This window comes from Ranitomeya imitator, chromosome 1 (assembly GCF_032444005.1).
Source record: "Ranitomeya imitator isolate aRanImi1 chromosome 1, aRanImi1.pri, whole genome shotgun sequence".
Classification (NCBI taxonomy): domain Eukaryota; kingdom Metazoa; phylum Chordata; class Amphibia; order Anura; family Dendrobatidae; genus Ranitomeya; species Ranitomeya imitator.
Genome location: NC_091282.1, coordinates 1,133,473,725 through 1,133,495,549, shown reverse-complemented (window position 1 = coordinate 1,133,495,549; position 21,825 = coordinate 1,133,473,725). Strand labels below are relative to the sequence as shown.

The 21,825-nt window shown below is 42.7% G+C and overlaps 1 protein-coding gene across 1 annotated transcript in view; it reads right to left on the bottom strand.

The window, feature by feature from the left end:
- Positions 1 to 21,825, bottom strand: part of CORIN (corin, serine peptidase) — a 649,735-nt gene that overhangs the window by 4,922 nt on the left and 622,988 nt on the right. Inside the window, exons 20-21 of the mRNA XM_069744507.1 lie at positions 3,228 to 3,499; positions 814 to 941 (exon numbers count right to left, since the gene is read on the bottom strand). Coding sequence (XP_069600608.1) covers positions 814 to 941; positions 3,228 to 3,499 — 400 coding nt within the window. The remainder of the gene's footprint in view (positions 1 to 813; positions 942 to 3,227; positions 3,500 to 21,825) is intronic.

Here is a 21,825-nt window from a genome sequence, read left to right as displayed (position 1 = left end):
ACACAAAATCTGAAAAGTGTGATGAAGAGACCTGAGTAGTCTTGAAAGCTTGCAATTTGTTACCATCTTTTCAATTAGCCATTAAAAGGTTTAAACTACTGAGGACTGTCAAATCTTAATATTTTGCTCTGTGGCTGAAATTTTTAACTGAACTGCCGGTAGCAGCGAACAGCCAGCTAAATACAAGATCATACTGCCAGCTTTTCATAGGCAGCATGTGTAACGTACGTTACTGGAGCTGACATTTTGGAACTCCGGTGAGTACTGTGTCCTATGCTCTGTGGTTGAAATTTGTAAACTACTTCTGTAGGTGTACTGTGCCCCATGCTCTGTGGGTGAATTTTTTAACTGGAATGGTGGTAGCAAGCCTCAGTCTCTGTGAGAGCTCTGTTACAATTTTTGTTATTCATTTACTTACATTTACTTCCGATTTTACCATGATTGCTATTGGTGACATAACTCCTTTAAGTTATATCCTTATCCACGTTTGTTTGCAGGGCAATTGTCCTGCTCTTACCCCCATTTGTATTCCTTTTGCAACCCCCTATCCCTTACTCTGACCATTTTCCAGTCATTTTTCAGCACTGAAGTTTGGGTCCCCATTGACTTATATAGGGTTCGTGTTTGGGTCCCGAACTGGATTTTGTAAAAAGTCTGGCTGAACCCAGCAAACCAAACATCCACGGGTTTGCTCATCAGTTTACATGAAGTGAAGACATCTTTACAATTTTACATCTGAACCATGTAATCAGATTACAGTGGATTTACATTAAAATGTCCAAGTTTACCTATACAAAAAACAGTATGACTTACCATACAAGAATCCACTGTGCCAGATTCATAACCAGCGCACAACATCCTGGATGTGATTGTGTCAAAATATGTCCGACAGTGGTCCAAAGATATGATGCGCACTTCTCCTTCCTGAAGTTTAAATGGCACTGATCAGAGAGAGGAGGCAAAAGGTTAAAGTAAAATAAACTGAAGTGACGTGATGTATCTATGGCAGCTTTGCACTAAATCAAGACAAAATACTTTTGCAGAATAGCATTTGATTTTCATTTTCTGGAAGGTCTGTTAGTAATCGAACTCTGTGTTTGCTTTAAGAACTACTCAACCAACATTAAGAAAATCTTAAGAAGTTTAATGAAATCGGCCTTTACATTAACATGACACATAAATTTAACATCCATCTATCTGTCAGTGTTTTTTATTGGAGGAGATGAGATATATAAGTAATGACATTTATTTTTTGGAATCTTCCGGGCAAATGAGTTTCACATGATGGTTAGGAAACAAGCACAAAACAAATATGAAAGGTCCACAAAATAATGGGTTCTTCTGAAAATCCATTTCTCACTAAGACTCAATTCAATGGCCATCACAGTGGTTAAAGTTTCAGCTTCATGCAGCTATCTGCCATGTTTAGTTTCATCCTTTAAAAAAATCCAAGGACACAGTGTTGAGGAGCAGCATCGGGTAAGGACGTGAGCATTGGATTTTTTTTATTTTAGGGGACAACCCTAGTAAAATAAAGAATGAAAAAACTACTCTATCAAAGCCAGGTAGGCTAGGGTTAAATCGTAACTCTACAGGTTCTGATTAGATCACCTGACTAGTTGTTCACCTTAGGCAGTCAGCTCAGGGAAGATGACCAGACTGGAGTGTCTTGTAGCTGAAGAGAGAGACATGACAAAATCCCTCTCTGAGAAGAGTTTGCACAGGCCGTGTGCAGAGAACGGCAAGTATCAGTGGTTCCTATTGACAATAGAGGTTTTGTGTGAACGAGCTGGGGCTAGCTCAGCCATGTATGACTAGCCAGGGTTGGTTCTGCTTAGTTAGCGCCTGGACAAGGCTAGGGATTTATGTTTGAGTTTGCTTTGCAACCTGTGAAAAGCAAAAAAAACTGCATGTGATAGGACCAAAGCTGCATTGCCTGCGAGGAACGTTGCCTAAGGCCTAATGCCTATGAGAGATAGTGAACCCTTACAATATATTTATAGTAAGCTATGCTGAACAACACAGAAATGTCAAGTATAGGGTGAAGTCTGACAACTAATATATAATTTTCCTTAACTCCTTCTAGTCCTAGCCATTTTTTGTTTTTGCACATTTTTTCCTCCCCTTCCTCCAATACTTTTTAAAAAGTTTTTCTGCTTGTCTTTTGCAGGATAAATTACAGTTTTCAGTCACTCCATTCACTTTACCATGTAATGTACAGAAAAATTAGAAAAAAAATAAATTCCAAGTTGAATAAAATGGTGCGACACATTGGAATTCCACCATTGTACTCTGCTTTGTTTCTTTACGGCATGCAATGTGCTGCAAAAATGACCTGGAAACAATTTTGCAGATCATTACTATTAGGCTAGGTTCACATTGCGTTAGGGCAATCCGTTAAGCGCATAGCGCTAGCAGATTGCGCTAACACAATGTTTCTTTTTGGTCCGCGTTCGACGTCCCCTCTAGCGCAGATCCCCGATCTGCGCTAGTGAGGGACGGACCTCGGACACGCCTCGGACGCTGCAAGCAGCGTCCGAGGTCCGTCACAAAAGAACGGAACATCGCTAGCGCGTGCCGAAAATGGCATGCGCTAGCGATGCGCTACAGGCAGAAATAACATTGCTGTCAATGGGTGCTCTAACGGACCCGTTGCACGGCGTTAATTGTGACATTTTCGCCGTGCAACTCTGTCCGTTAGCGTTAACCCATTAATGCAATGTGAACCTAGCCTTATAGAGATGCCAAACTTGTATATATTTTTATTATTTTACTGATTGTAAAAAATTCTGAACTTTGTAAAAAAAATATTTAGTTTGTATCGCAATTTTCTGAGAATAATATATATATTTATATTGAAGCAATATGGGGGCTTGTGTTTTGAGTGGCAGGTTAGTGTTTTTGTTGGTACCATTGGTATGACATTTTTTGTGATTGTTCTTTATTGCATTTTCTTGGAGGGGGGGGGGGGGGGTGAAGTTGGGATGACCAAAAAACCCCAATTGTGGCATTTTGATTTTTACTTTAAAAAGTTTTCCATATGATTTTAACACAGAAGGTATTGGCATAGTACAGGGCCTCGTGGTCAGTATGACATTAGTCAGATTTGCTTTAAATATGGATAGTAATATGGAAATTTCACGGGAGGGTGTTCTCCTTTTAAACACCCTGGTTACTTTTTTTAAAAAAAATGCATGGGTATGATATTAGAAAGAATTCATACTTACTTTTGTTTCCCATGTGACCCCAACCTGTAATATAACAGTATGTATCTGGTTCAACCAACTGTCCCTTGGATGGAAGGCAGACAGGTCTTACATAGCTGGTTTCCACAATGTCTTCATTTAATTCCACTATGCTAATATCATAATCCACTACAGCTCTGTTGTAACGAGGATGAAGGATAATGGTCTTAACCAGGCGCGTCTGCATAAAATCAGATGGATGATCCAAGTTGTTTATTCCAAACACAACTTTCCACACTGCTGCATGTTCCCTCCTGAAAAACATCATCTTCAATTTATGAATTGCTAAAGCTCAATGTATAATGTAACAATTTGTCAATTTCTCTTGATTTTTAGCTGTCACCATTGGGCATGTGGTACACAAATTGCTAGGAGGAGGAAAGAATATTTATATTATCAAATGATGGACTAAAGCTGAACTATTAAATGATTTTTGATATGCTGTGGTCCCTTTTACCCACTTTTGATCAATTTGACCCTGGGGTCCTGAAAGCCAAACCAATTGTCAATCTGTGGGGCAAAAGCACTCAACTTATGCACGAGCAAGCACAAAGCTGTGTATGATTTTTCTGCCGAGTCCATACACAGGTCTGTGTGCGCTCATGAATAAACTGACCGCATCTAGTCACGGGTTGAAGGCTTCAAATGGACCTGCTGTGATTATTGTCATAGAAGTTATTTAGTACTTCATTCTGCTTTCAGACACTGTTTGCTTGTGCAATAGATGTTGACCCATTGTAAATTGTCCTGATGTTCTTTAACTGATCCAATGTAAATTTACCAGATGTTCCTCAGATGATTAATCACCTATGTTTGTATTTTTAGCACCTTTCTGTACATCCAACTATTCAACTATCTCTTGGTTCTTAACTCCTCCTTACTTATTTTTCCTCTCTTGGATTAGTCCTTTTATTTTTTAATCTCTTAATTGTACTTCCATTTTTCATATCTCACTATTGTTTTCACCATGACTTATGATCCTGGCTATCAATAAAAAGGAAAACCAAGTGTAGACTTGTATGCCAAATATAAGTTACTAGATGGAGGCCCGATGTTATCGCATTGGGAGGGCGGTAATGTCACGATGGGGGCAGGCTTTGCAGCGTTGAGAATCTCCCTCCATGTGCTCACCCACCTATCCACTCTCTCTTTCCCCATGTGCTGAGTTCTCCTGTCTCTTCTTTGACCTGTCTACCCCATGTGCTATGCGCTCCTCCTGTACAAAGATGGTGGCGGTCAGTGAATCATTCGGCTGATCCCAGAGGCAGCGTGTTCGCGACAGTGTTCTGCTGGTGGAACCACACAAGAGGCTGAGAACGGTGTATACAGTGTGTGTGTGTGTGTGTTTTTTGCGTACGGCATATACAGTGTGTGTTTGTGTGTGTGTGTGGTGCGTACTGAGTATACAGTGTGTGTGTCTGTGTGTGTGTGGTGTTCCGCTGGTGGTATCGCGCAAGAGGCTGGTACCACCAGCAGTTTCCATATTGAGACACCAATCACTTGGGTGTCCCAATGTGGAGGTCGGTGAACTTCCGCCTTTTGGAATTCTGGGATCCGGACACATCTGGTCGGAACACGATGTGAAGACATTACAAGGTAAGTATATATTAAGATTGTGTTGGGGGTGTTATTTTCTGTTTTGCAATTTGAGATTTACAAGACCAACTTTGCATTTTTCATATATTTTGTTTAAACTTAAAAACGTTGAAAATAAATTGAGCCCATGTGTTCTGTGGTGATAGAGATCTTTGGGAGTTCTCAGAATCTTGTGCAATAGGCCCTACTGTGTTTGTGGAGATATTTCTACAGGAATGGCTCGGTATCTCTTCAAAGTCTTGGGCAGTGGTCCCCAACTCCAGGCCTCGAGGGCCGCCAACAGTGCAGGTTTTCAGGATTTCCTTAGTATTGCACAGGGGTTGGAATCATCACCTATGCAGATGATCACATTACCACCGATGCAATACTAAAGAAATCCTGAAAACCTGCACTGTTGGCGGCCCTCGAGGCCTGGAGTTGGGGACCCCTGGTCTTGGGGGAGAACACAAGAGATTGAAAGGTGAGAGAGGTTCCACTAGCCATCGCCTTTACATTTCTGCTGTCACATCCCATTGATGTTTTGGATTCTCCAAAAGTAATGTTAAATACTTTTAAGTTAAAAAAAGACAAAAACAGAAGAAAAATGATAAGTCATACTTTTACTGGCTGACCCGAAAAAAAAGTAACTTGCTTAGTGAAGAAACAGCTGTGATCAGAAAGAAAAATATTTTTTCTGCTTTTCCAATCAAGGTATACTCTAATATAATTCACTTTTGTGCATTTTTGCCACAAGATTATTTACCACCACATAGATTGCTAAGCTAACATGGTAGGACAATATTTTTTGTTTCTCTGGAAGATAAACCACCCCGGAGATGGTAGAAGCAGTTTCCTATTTCTTACTGAAATATACATACATGCTTAATCAAGTGTGTAAGTCAACGAATCCAAAATAAAAGGTTTATATATTAAAAATTAGGAAAAATTACTTCTAAAAATGAATACCTTCTTGCAGATTTTTTTACATTTATTATCTGCTGTCTATATGTTGCATTTTAATTTACAAAATGTACTGTATAACAGGGGTGTCAAACTGCATTCCTCGAGAGCTGCAAACAGGTCATGTTTTCAGGATTTCCTTGTACTGCACAGGTGATAATTTAATCACCAACTCATTATTTCTGTAGGTGATTAAATTATCACCTGTGCAGTACAAGGAAATCCTGAAAACATGACCTGTTTGCAGCCCTTCGAGGAATGCAGTTTGACACCCCTGCTGTATAACATTGAGATATGTGACTATAACCATGATTTATAAAGAGGCTTTAAGATTTTACTAATAAAAGCAAAGTAAAAAGTAAAGGCCATTACTGACTAAAGTTTTATGACTTGTCACGTCTTGACGTTAGTTAAAATGTCTCATTTTCCTGTTAATCATGAGTAATAGAAACGTTTAACTACTGTGAGGCAGTGAGAGGAGTCATAGGCGAGGGCTGCTATGTATCCCCTAGGATGCGTATAGAGGTATATTGAACCCACTGGAGTGCATTCTAATGACAGCTACACCTGTAGTTACAAAGCAGAATAAAAGCGAGTGTGGATTTGGTCAAACTATTTGACCAAGTTAGATGTTTAGGAATACCCGACATGGGCTTTTAGTTTCGGGAGATTTGCAGGTTTGGTAGAGGGGCGAATCTCTCCCTCCACTCTGGGTTTTGGGAGTGGCTCTATGTCCACGATTCCCATTTAAACTCTCAGTTTTGTCTTGGTGGTGTCAGTGTTTTGTAGGCAGAGCAGAAGGCTCTATGCAATACTTGCCTATGTGAGGTTAACACAGAGCCCAGGAAAACAAGGCTTCAGATGCACCCAAGAAGAATACGGCGGTGCAGTCGCCCATGGCAATGGTTTTTGATATAGACTGTTTGGATGACCCGGCTGTGATCCAGAGGACAACGTTTACCTTACTTTGTGAGTTTTTGAAAATAAAGACGTTTACTCTCTTGGTTCACTGCCTCTTTATCACACTGTGTGAACACTGCTGTACTACACTACTTAAAGAGAACCTGTCATCAGGATTATACATATTAAACTAAAGGTATGGGCATAATGGTGCTGTTATACTGTTTAATACATACAATACCTTCTCTGCTGCACACTCCTCCTCCCCTCCCCCTCTCCATAGAGAATAATGGGCTAGGTCACATGACTTGCAGTCCATCTGCTATCAGCAAGATGGACTTGAGTAGCTTTTTCACACTAGATGATGAGTCCAGGAGGTGGAGAGGAGGGGGAATCAATGTCTTATCAGAAAATTCTGCTTCCTTCTCCCACTTATCAGATACATTACAGAGTTTCTTCTAATCACCTGTACTATAGATTTATGCCAAGTTTGTTGAAAGTGCATTTCTGTTTTAACCTCTTCCTGACATGCGCCGTATATACACTGCTCTGCAGGAGCTGCGGTCCCGTAAACAGCAGTATATGTATACTGCAAATTAATATTACATAGAAGCAAAAATAAATTTGTGTACTAGGGTCAAGTTATTTTTGCATGTAGCTGAACAGTGGACCCTAAAATCATTGTTACTTGTGGGTCTTTGCAATCCCAGTCCAACACTGGCTACAGTTGGAAGTGACTGGCTACAATTGGAAGTGACTACTATCCTTGAATTTGCAGTAGCAAACACCAGCTGCAGATGGCAAAGGCTCAGCTCCTGTTATCGCTGTGCCATGGTGGGTGGCCAATGGAGTAAGGTATAAACCTTGACAAATCTGTTTGACAATTGTGTCTATATTAAGATTTACTTATCTCCCAATCTCTTCATACCATGCACTGTCCTCCCTCCCCCACTGCATCTAGTTCACTCTCTGACTTTGAACCAGTTACAGAAGAAGAAGTAATCAGGCTCCTTGCATCTTCTCGCCCGACCACTTGCACCAGTGACCCCATTCCGTCACATCTCCTCCAGTCCCTTTCCCCGGCTGTCACCTCTCACCTAACAAAAATATTCAACCTTTCCCTCCTCATTTAAGCATGCCATCACACATCCATTACTTAAAAACCCATCCCTCGACCAAAACTGTGCCCCTAATTATAGACCTGTCTCTAATCTTCCCTTCATCTCTAAACTCCTTGAACGCCTGGTCCACTCCCGTCTTACCCGCTATCTCTCAGATAACTCTCTTCTCGACCCTCTTCAATCTGGCTTCCGCTCTTTACACTCTACTGAAACTGCCCTCACTAAAGTCTCTAATGACCTACTAACAGCTAAATCTAATGGTCACTACTCCATGCTAATTCTCTTGGATCTCTCTGCAGCATTCGATACTGTGGATCATCAGCTCCTCCTTATTATGCTCCGCTCCATCGGCCTCAAGGACACCTGTTATGAACAGGTAATCCAGAACCACAATGGACATTGAAGTTCAGAGCACACAAAGTGACCTGACAATTACCAAAAACATAGGACGAGCTCTGAGACGTGGGAACTCTGCTGACCGCAATCCCTAATCCTATCACACCACACTAGAGGTAGCCATGGATTGTGCCTAACGCTCCCTATGCAACTCGGCACAGCCTGAGAAACTAACTAGCCCTGAAGATAGAAAAATAAGCCTACCTTGCCTCAGAGAAATTCCCCAAAGGAAAAGGCAGCCCCCCACATATAATGACTGTGAGTAAAGATGAAAACACAAACACAGAGATGAAATAGATTTAGCAAAGTGAGGCCCGACTTACTGAATAGACCGAGGATAGGAAAGATAGCTTTGCGGTCAACACAAAAACCTACAAACAACCACGCAGAGGGGCAAAAAGACCCTCCGCACCGACTAACGGTACGGAGGTGCTCCCTCTGCGTCTCAGAGCTTCCAGCAAGCAAGAAAAACCAATATAGCAAGCTGGACAGAAAAAATAGCAAACAAAAACAACACAAGCAAAACTTAGCTTATGCAGGATAGACAGGCCACAGGAACGATCCAGGAGGAAGCAAGACCAATACTAGAACATTGACTGGAGGCCAGGATCAAAGCACCAGGTGGAGTTAAATAGAGCAGCACCTAACGACTTAACCTCATCACCTGAGGAAGGAAACTCAGAAGCCGCAGTACCACTCTCATCCACCAAAGGAAGCTCATAGACAGAACCAGCCGAAGTACCACTCACGACCACAGGAGGGAGCTTGGCCACAGAATTCACAACAGTACCCCCCCTTGAGGAGGGGTCACCGAACCCTCACCAAAGCCCCCAGGCCGACCCGGATGAGCCACATGAAAGGCACGAACCAGATCGGCAGCATGGACATCAGAGGCAAAGACCCAGGAATTATCTTCCAGACCATAACCTTTCCACTTAACCAGATACTGGAGTTTCCGTCTCGAAATACGAGAATCCAAAATCTTCTCCACTATATACTCCAATTCCCCTTCAACCAAAACCGGAGCAGGAGGATCAATAGATAGAACCACAGGTGCCACGTATCTCCGCAACAATGACCTATGGAACACGTTATGGATGGAAAAAGAAGCTGGAAGAGTCAAACGAAAAGACACAGGATTAAGAACCTCAGAAATCCTATATGGACCAATGAAATGAGGCTTAAATTTAGGAGAGGAAACCTTCATAGGAATATAACGAGATGACAACCAAACCAAATCCCCAACACGAAGTCGGGGACCCACACAGCGCCTGCGGTTAGCGAAACGTTGAGCCTTCTCCTGGGACAAAGTCAGATTGTCCACTACATGAGTCCAAATCTGCTGCAACCTATCCACCACAGTATCCACACCAGGACAGTCCGAAGACTCAACCTGCCCTGAAGAGAAACGAGGGTGGAACCCAGAATTGCAGAAAAACGGCGAAACCAAAGTAGCCGAGCTGGCCCGATTATTAAGGGCGAACTCAGCCAAAGGCAAAAAGGACACCCAATCATCCTGATCATCAGAAACAAAACATCTCAGATATGTTTCCAATGTCTGATTGGTTCGTTCAGTCTGGCCATTTGTCTGAGGATGGAAAGCCGAGGAAAAAGACAAATCAATGCCCATCCTAGCACAAAAGGCTCGCCAAAACCTCGAAACAAACTGGGAACCTCTGTCAGAAACGATGTTCTCTGGAATGCCATGTAAACGAACCACATGCTGGAAAAACAACGGCACCAAATCAGAGGAGGAAGGCAATTTAGACAAGGGCACCAAATGGACCATCTTAGAGAAGCGATCACAAACCACCCAAATGACCGACATTCTTTGAGAGACGGGGAGATCCGAAATAAAATCCATAGAGATATGTGTCCAAGGCCTCTTCGGGACCGGCAAGGGCAAAAGCAACCCACTGGCACGAGAACAGCAGGGCTTAGCCCGAGCACAAATCCCACAGGACTGCACAAAAGAACGCACATCCCGCGACAGAGACGGCCACCAAAAGGATCTAGCCACCAAATCTCTGGTACCAAAGATTCCAGGATGACCAGCCAACACCGAACAATGAACCTCAGAGATAACTTTATTCGTCCACCTATCAGGGACAAACAGTTTCTCCGCTGGGCAACGGTCAGGTTTATTAGCCTGAAATTTTTGCAGCACCCGCCGCAAATCAGGGGAGATGGCAGACAAAATTACCCCCTCTTTGAGAATACCCGCCGGCTCAGGCAAACCCGGAGAATCGGGCACAAAACTCCTAGACAGGGCATCCACCTTCACATTTTTAGAGCCCGGAAGGTACGAAACCACAAAGTCAAAACGGGAGAAAAACAGCGACCAACGAGCCTGTCTAGGATTCAACCGTTTGGCAGACTCGAGATAAGTCAAGTTCCTGTGATCAGTCAAGACCACCACGCGATGCTTAGCTCCTTCAAGCCAATGACGCCACTCCTCGAATGCCCACTTCATGGCTAGCAACTCTCGATTGCCAACATCATAATTTCGCTCAGCAGGCGAAAACTTCCTGGAAAAGAAGGCGCATGGTTTCATCACCGAGCAATCAGAACTTCTCTGCGACAAAACAGCCCCTGCTCCAATTTCGGAAGCATCAACCTCGACCTGGAACGGAAGCGAAACATCTGGCTGGCACAACACAGGGGCAGAAGAAAAACGACGCTTCAACTCCTTAAAAGCTTCCACAGCAGCAGAAGACCAATTGACCACATCAGCACCCTTCTTGGTTAAATCAGTCAACGGTTTAGCAATACTAGAAAAATTAGCGATAAAGCGACGATAAAAATTAGCAAAGCCCAGGAACTTCTGCAGACTCTTCAGAGATGTTGGCTGAGTCCAATCATAAATGGCCTGAACTTTAACAGGGTCCATCTCGATAGTAGAAGGAGAAAAAATGAACCCCAAAAATGAAATCTTCTGAACACCAAAGAGACACTTTGACCCCTTCACAAACAAAGAATTAGCACGCAGGACCTGGAACACCATTCTGACCTGCTTCACATGAGACTCCCAATCATCCGAGAAGACCAAAATATCATCCAAGTATACAATCAGGAATTTATCCAGGTACTCTCGGAAGATGTCATGCATAAAGGACTGAAACACTGATGGAACATTAGAAAGTCCGAATGGCATAACCAGGTACTCAAAATGGCCTTCGGGCGTATTAAATGCTGTTTTCCATTCGTCGCCCCGTTTAATACGCACAAGATTATACGCACCACGAAGATCTATCTTGGTGAACCAACTAGCCCCCTTAATCCGAGCAAACAAATCAGACAGCAGCGGCAAGGGGTACTGAAATTTGACCGTAATTTTATTTAGAAGGCGGTAATCAATACAAGGTCTCAGCGAACCATCCTTCTTGGCCACAAAAAAGAACCCCGCTCCCAATGGCGACGATGACGGGCGAATATGACCCTTCTCCAAAGACTCCTTCACGTAACTCCGCATAGCGGCTTGCTCAGGTACAGATAAATTAAACAGTCGACCCTTAGGAAACTTACTACCAGGAATCAAATCGATAGCACAATCACAATCCCTATGCGGAGGTAGGGTATTGGACTTGGGCTCATCGAATACATCCCGGTAATCAGACAAGAACTCTGGGACCTCAGAAGGGGCGGATGATGAGATAGACAGAAATGGAACATCACCATGTACCCCCTGACAACCCCAGCTGGACACAGACATTGATTTCCAATCTAATACTGGGTTATGGACTTGTAGCCATGGCAACCCCAACACGACCACATCATGCAGATTATGCAACACCAGAAAGCGAGTATCCTCCTGGTGCGCAGGAGCCATGCACATGGTCAGCTGGGTCCAATACTGAGGCTTATTCTTGGCCAAAGGCGTAGCATCAATTCCTCTCAATGGAATAGGACACTGCAAGGGCTCCAAGACAAACCCACAGTGCCTAGCAAACTCCAAGTCCATCAAATTCAGGGCAGCGCCTGAATCCACAAATGCCATGACAGAATAGGAAGACAAAGAGCAGATCAAAGTAACGGACAAAAGAAATTTCGACTGTACCGTACCAATGGTGGCAGACCTAGCGAACCGCTTAGTGCGTTTAGGACAATCGGAGATAGCATGAGTGGAATCACCACAGTAGAAACACAGCCCATTCTGACATCTGTGTTCTTGCCTTTCAGCACTGGTCAAAGTCCTATCGCACTGCATAGGCTCAGGTTTATGCTCAGATAATACCACCAAATGGTGCACAGATTTACGCTCGCGCAAGCGTCGACCGATCTGAATGGCCAAAGACATAGACTCATTCAGACCAGCAGGCATAGGAAATCCCACCATGACATCCTTAAGGGCTTCAGAGAGACCCTTTCTGAAAATAGCTGCCAGCGCACATTCATTCCATTGAGTGAGCACGGACCACTTTCTAAACTTCTGACAATAAATCTCTATCTCATCCTGACCCTGACATAGAGCCAGCAAATTTTTCTCTGCCTGATCCACTGAATTAGGTTCGTCGTACAGCAATCCGAGCGCCAGAAAAAACGCATCAATATTACATAATGCAGGATCTCCTGGCGCAAGGGAAAATGCCCAGTCTTGAGGGTCGCCACGTAATAAAGAAATAATGATCTTAACTTGTTGAACTGGGTCACCAGAGAAGCGGGGTTTTAAAGCCAGAAATAGTTTACAATTATTTTTAAAATTCAAAAACTTAGCTCTATCTCCAGAAAATAACTCAGGAATAGGAATTTTAGGTTCTAACATAGGATTCTGAACCACTAAATCTTGAATATTCTGTACATTTATAGCGAGATTATCCATCAAAGAGAACAGACCTTGAATGTCCATGTCCACACCTGTGTTCTGAACCACCCTGATGTAAAGGGGAAAAGAAAGACAGAACACAGTGCAAAGAAAAAAAAATGGTCTCAGAACTTCTCTTTTCCCTCTATTGAGAAGCATTAGTACTTTGGGCCTCCAGTACTGTTATGAACAGGTAATCCAGAACCACAATGGACATTGAAGTTCAGAGCACACAAAGTGACCTGACAATTACCAAAAACATAGGACGAGCTCTGAGACGTGGGAACTCTGCTGACCGCAATCCCTAATCCTATCACACCACACTAGAGGTAGCCGTGGATTGCGCCTAACGCTCCCTATGCAACTCGGCACAGCCTGAGAAACTAACTAGCCCTGAAGATAGAAAAATAAGCCTACCTTGCCTCAGAGAAATTCCCCAAAGGAAAAGGCAGCCCCCCACATATAATGACTGTGAATAAAGATGAAAACACAAACACAGAGATGAAATAGATTTAGCAAAGTGAGGCCCGACTTACTGAATAGACCGAGGATAGGAAAGATAGCTTTGCGGTCAACACAAAAACCCACAAACAACCACGCAGAGGGGCAAAAAGACCCTCCGCACCGACTAACGGTACGGAGGTGCTCCCTCTGCGTCTCAGAGCTTCCAGCAAGCAAGAAAAACCAATATAGCAAGCTGGACAGAAAAAATAGCAAACAAAAACAACACAAGCAAAACTTAGCTTATGCAGGATAGACAGGCCACAGGAACGATCCAGGAGGAAGCAAGACCAATACTAGAACATTGACTGGAGGCCAGGATCAAAGCACCAGGTGGAGTTAAATAGAGCAGCACCTAACGACTTAACCTCATCACCTGAGGAAGGAAACTCAGAAGCCGCAGTACCACTCTCATCCACCAAAGGAAGCTCATAGACAGAACCAGCCGAAGTACCACTCTCGACCACAGGAGGGAGCTTGGCCACAGAATTCACAACAGACACTGTTCTCTCTTGGTTCTCCTCCTATCTCTCTGACCGATCCTTCACTGTATGTTTTGCTAGTTCCTCCTCCTCTCACCTTCCCCTTACTGTTGGGGTTCCTCAAGGATCAGTCCTAGGCCCCCTCCTCTTCTCGTTGTATACTGCCCCTATTGGACAAACAATAAGTAGATTTGGTTTCCAGTACCATCTCTATGCTGATGACACCCAATTATACACTTCTTCTCCTGATATCACGCCTGCCTTTTTAGTAAACACCAGTGATTGTCTTACCGCTGTCTCTAACATCATGTCCTCCCTCTATCTGAAACTGAACCTGTCAAAAACTGAACTCCTCGTGTTTTCTCCCTCTATTAACCTACCTTTGCCTGACATTGCCATCTCCGTGTGCGGTTCCACCATTACTCCAAAGCAACATGCCCACTGCCTTGGGGTCATCCTTGATTCCGAGCTTTCATTCACCCCCCACATCCGATCACTGGCTCGTTCTTCTTATCTGCACCTCAAAAACATTTCTAGAATTCGCCCTTTTCTTACTTTCGACTCTGCAAAAACTCTTACTGTTTCACTTATTCATTCTCGTCTGGACTATTGTAACTCTCTACTAATCGGTCTCCCTCTTACCAAACTCTCCCCGCTCCAATCTGTCCTGAATGCTGCAGTCAGGATCATATTCCTCACCAACCGTTACACCGATGCCTCTACCTTGTGCCAGTCATTACACTGGTTACCCATCCACTCAAGAATCCAGTACAAAACTACTACCCTCATCCACAAAGCACTCCATGGCTCAGCACCACCCTACATATCCTCTCTGGTCTCAGTCTACCACCCTACCCGTGCCCTCCGCTCCGCTAATGACCTCAGGTTAGCATCCTCAATAATCAGAACCTCCCACTCCCGTCTCCAAGACTTTACATGTGCTGCGCCGATCCTTTGGAATGCACTACCTAGGTTAATACGATTAATCCCCAATCCCCACAGTTTTAAGCGTGCCCTAAAAACTCATTTGTTCAGACTGGCCTACCGCCTCAATGCATTAACCTAACGATCCCTGTGTGGCCTATAAAAAAAAAACAAAAAAAAAACATAATCAGGTTCCTCGCATCATGTTCTCATTCACTTTATGCAGTTATAAGCCCTCTGTGTCTGTACTGTTACATACTTAGGCAGTTAACTGGTTCATGCAGCTTTACATGAACACCCGAGCCTTACACTATGGCTGGTCCGAATAACTAAAGCAATTGTTACCATCCACCTCTCGTGTCTCCCCTTTTCCTCATAGTTTGTAAGCTTGCGAGCAGGGCCCTCACTCCTCCTGGTATCTGTTTTGAACTGTGATTTCTGTTATGCTGTAATGTCTATTGTCTGTACAAGTCCTCTCTATAAGTTGTAAAGCGCTGCGGAATATGTTGGTGCTATATAAATAAAAATTATTATTATTATTATTACGTATAATTTACCTGCAATATTCCCATTTTTAACTGAATCTGATCTGTCTTCTGAAACCACAAGATTTAATATCAGTCACCAGAAGATGAGGCTAGCTAGGAAGTGGAAACGGAAATGTAGTTTTATACGCCGGCCACTAAAATGAATGGGCAACCATATACAACAAAGATCAATGCTAATCTTTGCCCCCTTTTTTGTCCACACCCCCTAATTGAGCACCTGGGCACACTTCGACCTGTGGACAAGTGGACAACCCCATTAGAGTATTAGAACCAAATGTGTAGCAAATGTTAAATCAAATCTAGTGGGGAGAAAAAACTATTTTCTCAATCATTTATGTGTTTCTCTTTCAGTCCAGATGTTTGGGCTCGGACATCAGCGTGTTTTACATTTTTGCCATGAATTGGTCTTCCATCACACTGCGTAGAGTTGTCCCTTTATAGAGTAAAGATGCACCAACAGCAAATAAACGACATTCCACCTATAAATGTGCTAAAATGAATATATGTCACAGATGGACAATGTTTGCTCGTGTTTCTTGACGACATTTTCTATATCTATAACTTATTTCTGTCAACTGGAGCTCTACAGGGGAGCCACTTACAGACTTATTAAAAGGGAGAAGAGCAATAATCTAGATTGGCGAATTGTCATTCTATATGGTTCCCTGTGGAAAGAGATCATGAAGTCGTTAGAACCATTCCCTGGAATTTCTTATGAAACATTAGCCTTTAACAAATGCCTCCCTATTGAGCTTCATAGCTCTTATCAACTGGTTTTATTACCTAATAACGCTGTCAGCTTTTACCTAATTTACCAACTTACTATTAGTTTTAAAAGAAGTAGAAAAATAGATCAAATTGAAGAAAATATATCCTCTTGCTGTGTAATGTAGCTTGTAATATTGTTCTCAGAACAGCAATTACTGAAATGTCCTGTGAAAGGCAATAAATACAAACCGACCTTCACAAAAGAAGTCATATGCTCCTACAATGCAGAATAGCCCAATGATTGCTATAATAATTCACTGCATTTAATGGAAATTGATACATTCATCCCCTACTGTGTATGTAGCTGTGTGCATTATGCATAATTCATGGAAAGTATACTGTTCTGAACAAATGCAAAATATTATCGAAATAATTTCAAAAGTTTGTAAAACAACCATATTGGATGGACAGACACTAAAAACAATCAAACTGCAGCACCTTATAACTGAATAGTCTCTACCTTTGCTCCCCACACTCAGAAAACAGGTCTGTTCTAAACATAGTTAAAGGGATATTCTTAAATTGCTTTAATTACTGTAGTTAGATAGAATGAAAATAAGCAAGTTTGCAATTGACTTGCTTTTTCTCTCTACTGTCATTCTCTTGCAATGAGAGCTTTTGTTTATTATATTGTACAGCTCATTTCCATGGAGCCCAACCTCTAGTGCCTGGCCCAGAGTGCACAGTAGTTACATTCCAGGTGAGGAGTTAACTCTTATCATCCCAGTCATTTCTCTCCTGCCCATTGTTTTCTATGTAGCAGTTAGCTGCTCACCTCATTCCCCCTCCCTCCTCTCCCTCTCATCTTAGGAATAGATGCAGTTATAAATCACCAGCCTACAGCTTTCACTGCAGGTCTCCTAATCATTGTCTTGTGTCAGAACCTATGTCTTGTTCAAATCCCCTGTTAACTCTATGTGTGAATACAGGCTCATAACAAACCAACCATGGGTGAATGTGTTACAGCAGAACTTGTGCAGGTTCTACTAATACTACAGAGTTGCCATCAGTGCTACAGACCCAGAAATAAAGAAACTATAAGGAGATTGCATTGCTCTGAATTGCTCAAAAGACAACCTGCAAATATCCCTTTAATACAATGCATTGCATAGTTATTTAAAAGCTAAAATATTAAAGAGAAAATGTCAACATATTTTTGACACCTAATTTGAGAGCAGCATAACGAGACCCTGATTTCAGCGATGCAACCCTTACTTGGCTGCTCTCTGTATTGTTGATAAAATCACTGTTGTATCAGCAGCGGATATATTAGAGAACTAGTAAATCTGCTGCCAGGAAGTCAAGCATATTCACGAGTTCTGCATAACCCCTCCTCCACCACTGATTGGCAGCTTTCTGTGTACGCTGTACATGGTCAGATCTATGGGCCAGACACAGGTCTTCCAGCGCGTCTGCCTACAGAACTTATATATTAAAGGGACACTGTCACCTGAATTTGGAGGGAACAATCTTCAGCCATGGAGGCGGGGTTTTTGGGTGTTTGATTCACCCTTTCCTTACCCGCTGGCTGCAAAATTGGATTGAAGTTCATTCTCTGTCCTCCGTAGTACATGCCTGCACAAGGCAATCTTGCCTTGCGCAGGCGTGTACTATGGAGGACAGAGAATGAACTTCAATCCAATATTGCAGCCAGCATGCAGCCAGCGGGTAAGGAAAGGGTGAATCAAACACCCAAAAACCCCGCCTCCATGGCTGAAGATTGTTCCCTCCAAATTCAGGTGACAGTGTCCCTTTAAATAAAAGGAGGCATTTCCAGTGTGAGACATGTAGATCAGCAGAGCATACTGTCAGTTATTACATGTCTCACACTGGTAGCGCCCCCTTTCATTTAAAACAAGCTCTGGAGGCAGATTCTCAGGGAGATCTATGTCCGGCCCATAGATCTTAATGGCTATTTTACTGTACATAAGAAAAATGTGGGATACTCTCGAATAAAATATTAGATCACAGATATCTAGGTATCATTTTATTCAGCCTCCTATGACCTGCATGCTCATGTGGCTTAGGAGGGTTGATCCTACTGACAGATTCCTTTTAGTAAGATAACTAAACCTTGCATCAAAAACGCATAAGACGGAACAATTTATTAGGCTAAAGTTGTGAAAACTCCTGAAGGCATGTTCTGTTTTTTAACATGTATATAAGATAAAAACAGCCGCACTCAAGTCTTTGCGTTTATGTAGAAAATTTAGTTGCTTTTATTTACATGTACAGGCACCACCAAATAATTTTCAAAGAAGAGAGGGGGTGATTGCGGCAACATGGTTAACATTTCGACCAGGCACGGTCGGCATCACCAATGAGACGGACACTCTACCCTTGAACTCTGCCTGGAGCTGCCTTTGGGGACTCCCTTGCTATATTTCTCCTTCTCCTTATTCTTCCTATCGACTCCTCATATAAAAGCGAGGTTTTGAGAAAGACCGTGCCTGGTCAAAACGTTAACCATGTTGTCCGCAATCACACCCTCTCTTCTTTGAAAATTATTTGGTGGTGCCTGTACATGTGAATAAAAGCAACTAAATTTTCTACATAAACGCAAAGACTAGAGTGCGGCTGTTTTTCTCATATATACTTGACTTTGAATGTCCAGCCGGCACCTCCCTTCTTGAACGTTACAGTGTGCACATCAAATCTCTCTCAGGTTTTTAACAAGCTGACTATGTAGTGAAATTTGCTGCAAAAACCACTAAATTGTCCTGAATTATTATCAATAAACCACCTGGATTTTTTCTGCAAGCAATGAACTGATCTTTATTTATTATATATTCCAAACTAAAATGCTGTATTCTTGCAATGTTGCAAAAAATTGTCAAATATGTCATCCATTGGATGAAGCTCTGTAATCTGCCATTCACTCCGTTTGAGGTCTAGAGACTTACTTTTCCTCACTCACTAACCAGCACTACTCTCGTGTGTTATGCTTGTATGGAGTTTGACAGACAGGATAGAAGGAACAGAGACATAATATCCTGCCTCTACTATCCATAATCTGTGCCTTTCCTGCAGATTTCACTTTACAATAGACATTGGACAATGGGTCAAGTAGAAATTGGCCAACACTGTGGAGTGATTTGTTGGTGATAGGACAACATCATTTATGAATAAAGTAACTGATAGATTGTCTATTTTTCACATTAACTGACAAATGAGATTAAGTTGTCTGAATATACAGTGACCATTTAAACTCACAACAGCTTCCATGGTTCACCAGTAGAATTTGCATCAGAAAATTTGCAGAATATCTTTCATGAAGAGCTATAAAGGGGCCTATTGTCTATAGCAGTGGTTTCCAACCTTTCTGACCTTGAGAACCACATTCAGCTCTGAGAGAAAGTCGGGACTCACTAGTCACATCCATCTCCCTCCACCCTCACAGTAGTGGCAACCAAAGCCCCCATTACTGGTAGAATGATAACCAAAGCTTTTCCACAAAAATTACTCTAAAGCAGAATATCAAGATCCAGGTGTTCCCACAGTATTCTCCCATCAAGCACTCTCAACACTCTGTCGCATCCAGCTTCAAACACCAACTCTGACAGGTAGTATCATCCGGTCTCCAGTGTACCATACCTAAATGTATCTCTAAACCCCTAAAACCAGTATATGTGCATCCAGATCTGTTCTTCTGTGCGGGGCTACTCACGTAATTCACTATTTTGAGATGTACTCTTCATACCCGTTTGCTACAGCTGTAGTTAATGCACCTAATGCACCAAGCCAGGCAGACAGTAATTCATGGGACTGAGAGCCACATGTGGTTCCCGAAATACAGGGTGGGGACCCCTGGTCTATAGCATCACCCTCCATAAATGAACTGTCAATATAAAAAGTTCATTTAATTTTAGGATATAAATTATATGGGATCTTTCACCAGTATGAATATGTTAAACTGGTCATATAAAGGAATAGTGGCTGCCGATCTGAATAAAACTCCATTGTGGAGATATTTACTAGTAGAATTTATATGCTAATTTTTGCAGTGGTTTTGCGTTTGCAGAGATTATTTTTTAAGGCGGTTACTTTTATTCCCAGCATGATGTTAACCAAGAAGAGAACAACAATCCCAAATGCATAATGTGAGACAGCGGGTTCTGGCGAAAATACCGCCAGTGAACTCCGAACTCACCAAATCTGCTCAAAACATATCATAATGACAGGAGGAGGAACTGAGCATCGATGAACAATTTCAACAAGCTTTATTCAAAGATTAAAAAATACCATGTAATTTCATATAAGAATATCATAAAGTAACATGAACAAAAATGAAAATCAAAGAAATGCTGAAGACGTAGCCCCCATACCCCTACTCCCCCACCCTAAAGTGACTACCCAAAATGAATGTACATAGCAGGCCCCTGCCTTTCTTGAGAAAGCGGCGTCTTGTGGCCGCGAAACGCGCGTCGGGGACCACCTCCCGACTGTCTCTCCACCCTGCCCTGTTACTAGGTAAGCTCTTGCTTCCATGCTGGCGTTCAAGATGTGTTATCTGTTCCTCACAGTGTCAGCAGGGTCGGCACCGCTGTGTGCATGGGGGCTTACCTCCTAGACTAGGTATACTGGTATTTTTTTCTATCTGTTTATAGACCGGAGAAGCCCTGTTATTGCCCTCATGTTAGCTTCATGATCTTTGACACCACAATGGTGTTTTTATTACTTATGCTACATGATATATAGGGCTAGGGGTCGCTCTGGGGGGACACACGAGTGTCCATACTGACATCGTTATTAGTGTCCAGTGCCTTACTTTTTTGTCCCTCCCTTGTGTTTCCGGGGGGGGGGGGGAGGGGGCGGTGTTGGCAGGGGCCTGCTATGTACATTCATTTTGGGTAGTCACTTTAGGGTGGGGGAGTAGGGGTATGGGGGCTACGTCTTCAGCATTTCTTTGATTTTCATCTTTGTTCATGTTACTTTATGATATTCTTATATGAAATTACATGGTATTTTTTAATCTTTGAATAAAGCTTGTTGAAATTGTTCATCGATGCTCAGTTCCTCCTCCTGTCATTATGATGTTAACCAATCACAAACAATTGACATCATGATGGAAAAATAAAAAGAACACACCCTCAGAAATGGTCAGACCTAGCTTTCTCTGTGTGAGACATGTAATGACCTCAAAGCCAAACCCTACTGTGATTAGAAGTTTGGGATGGGAGTAGTGCAGAGCTGTATGCCATTACAAACACCTCTTGCAGCTCTCCCTTCACAGTGCTATGAGCTCTGCTCTACATCCCTTACTACCTCAATGACTGCTGTGAAATGAGAGCTGCAAGAAGTGTTTCAAAATGACACACAGTACAGCTCTACTCCTCTTCTATGCACACTGACTGCTGAGAGAAGAGCTTCAAAAGGGGTTTCTAAAGACACACAGCTCTGCTGTACTCCTCTTTCTGTAAACTGACTGCTGTGAAATGAGAGCTGCAAGTGTTGTTTGTAATAACACACAACTCTGCACTACTCCCCTCCCCTGCTTGTAGTTGTACTGGCAGTGAGATCAGTGAGAAGAGCGGGGCTGTGTGTCATTATTTATCTACTACAGAGAAACCGAGAAAGCTGGTTCTGACCTTTTTGGGAAAGGGG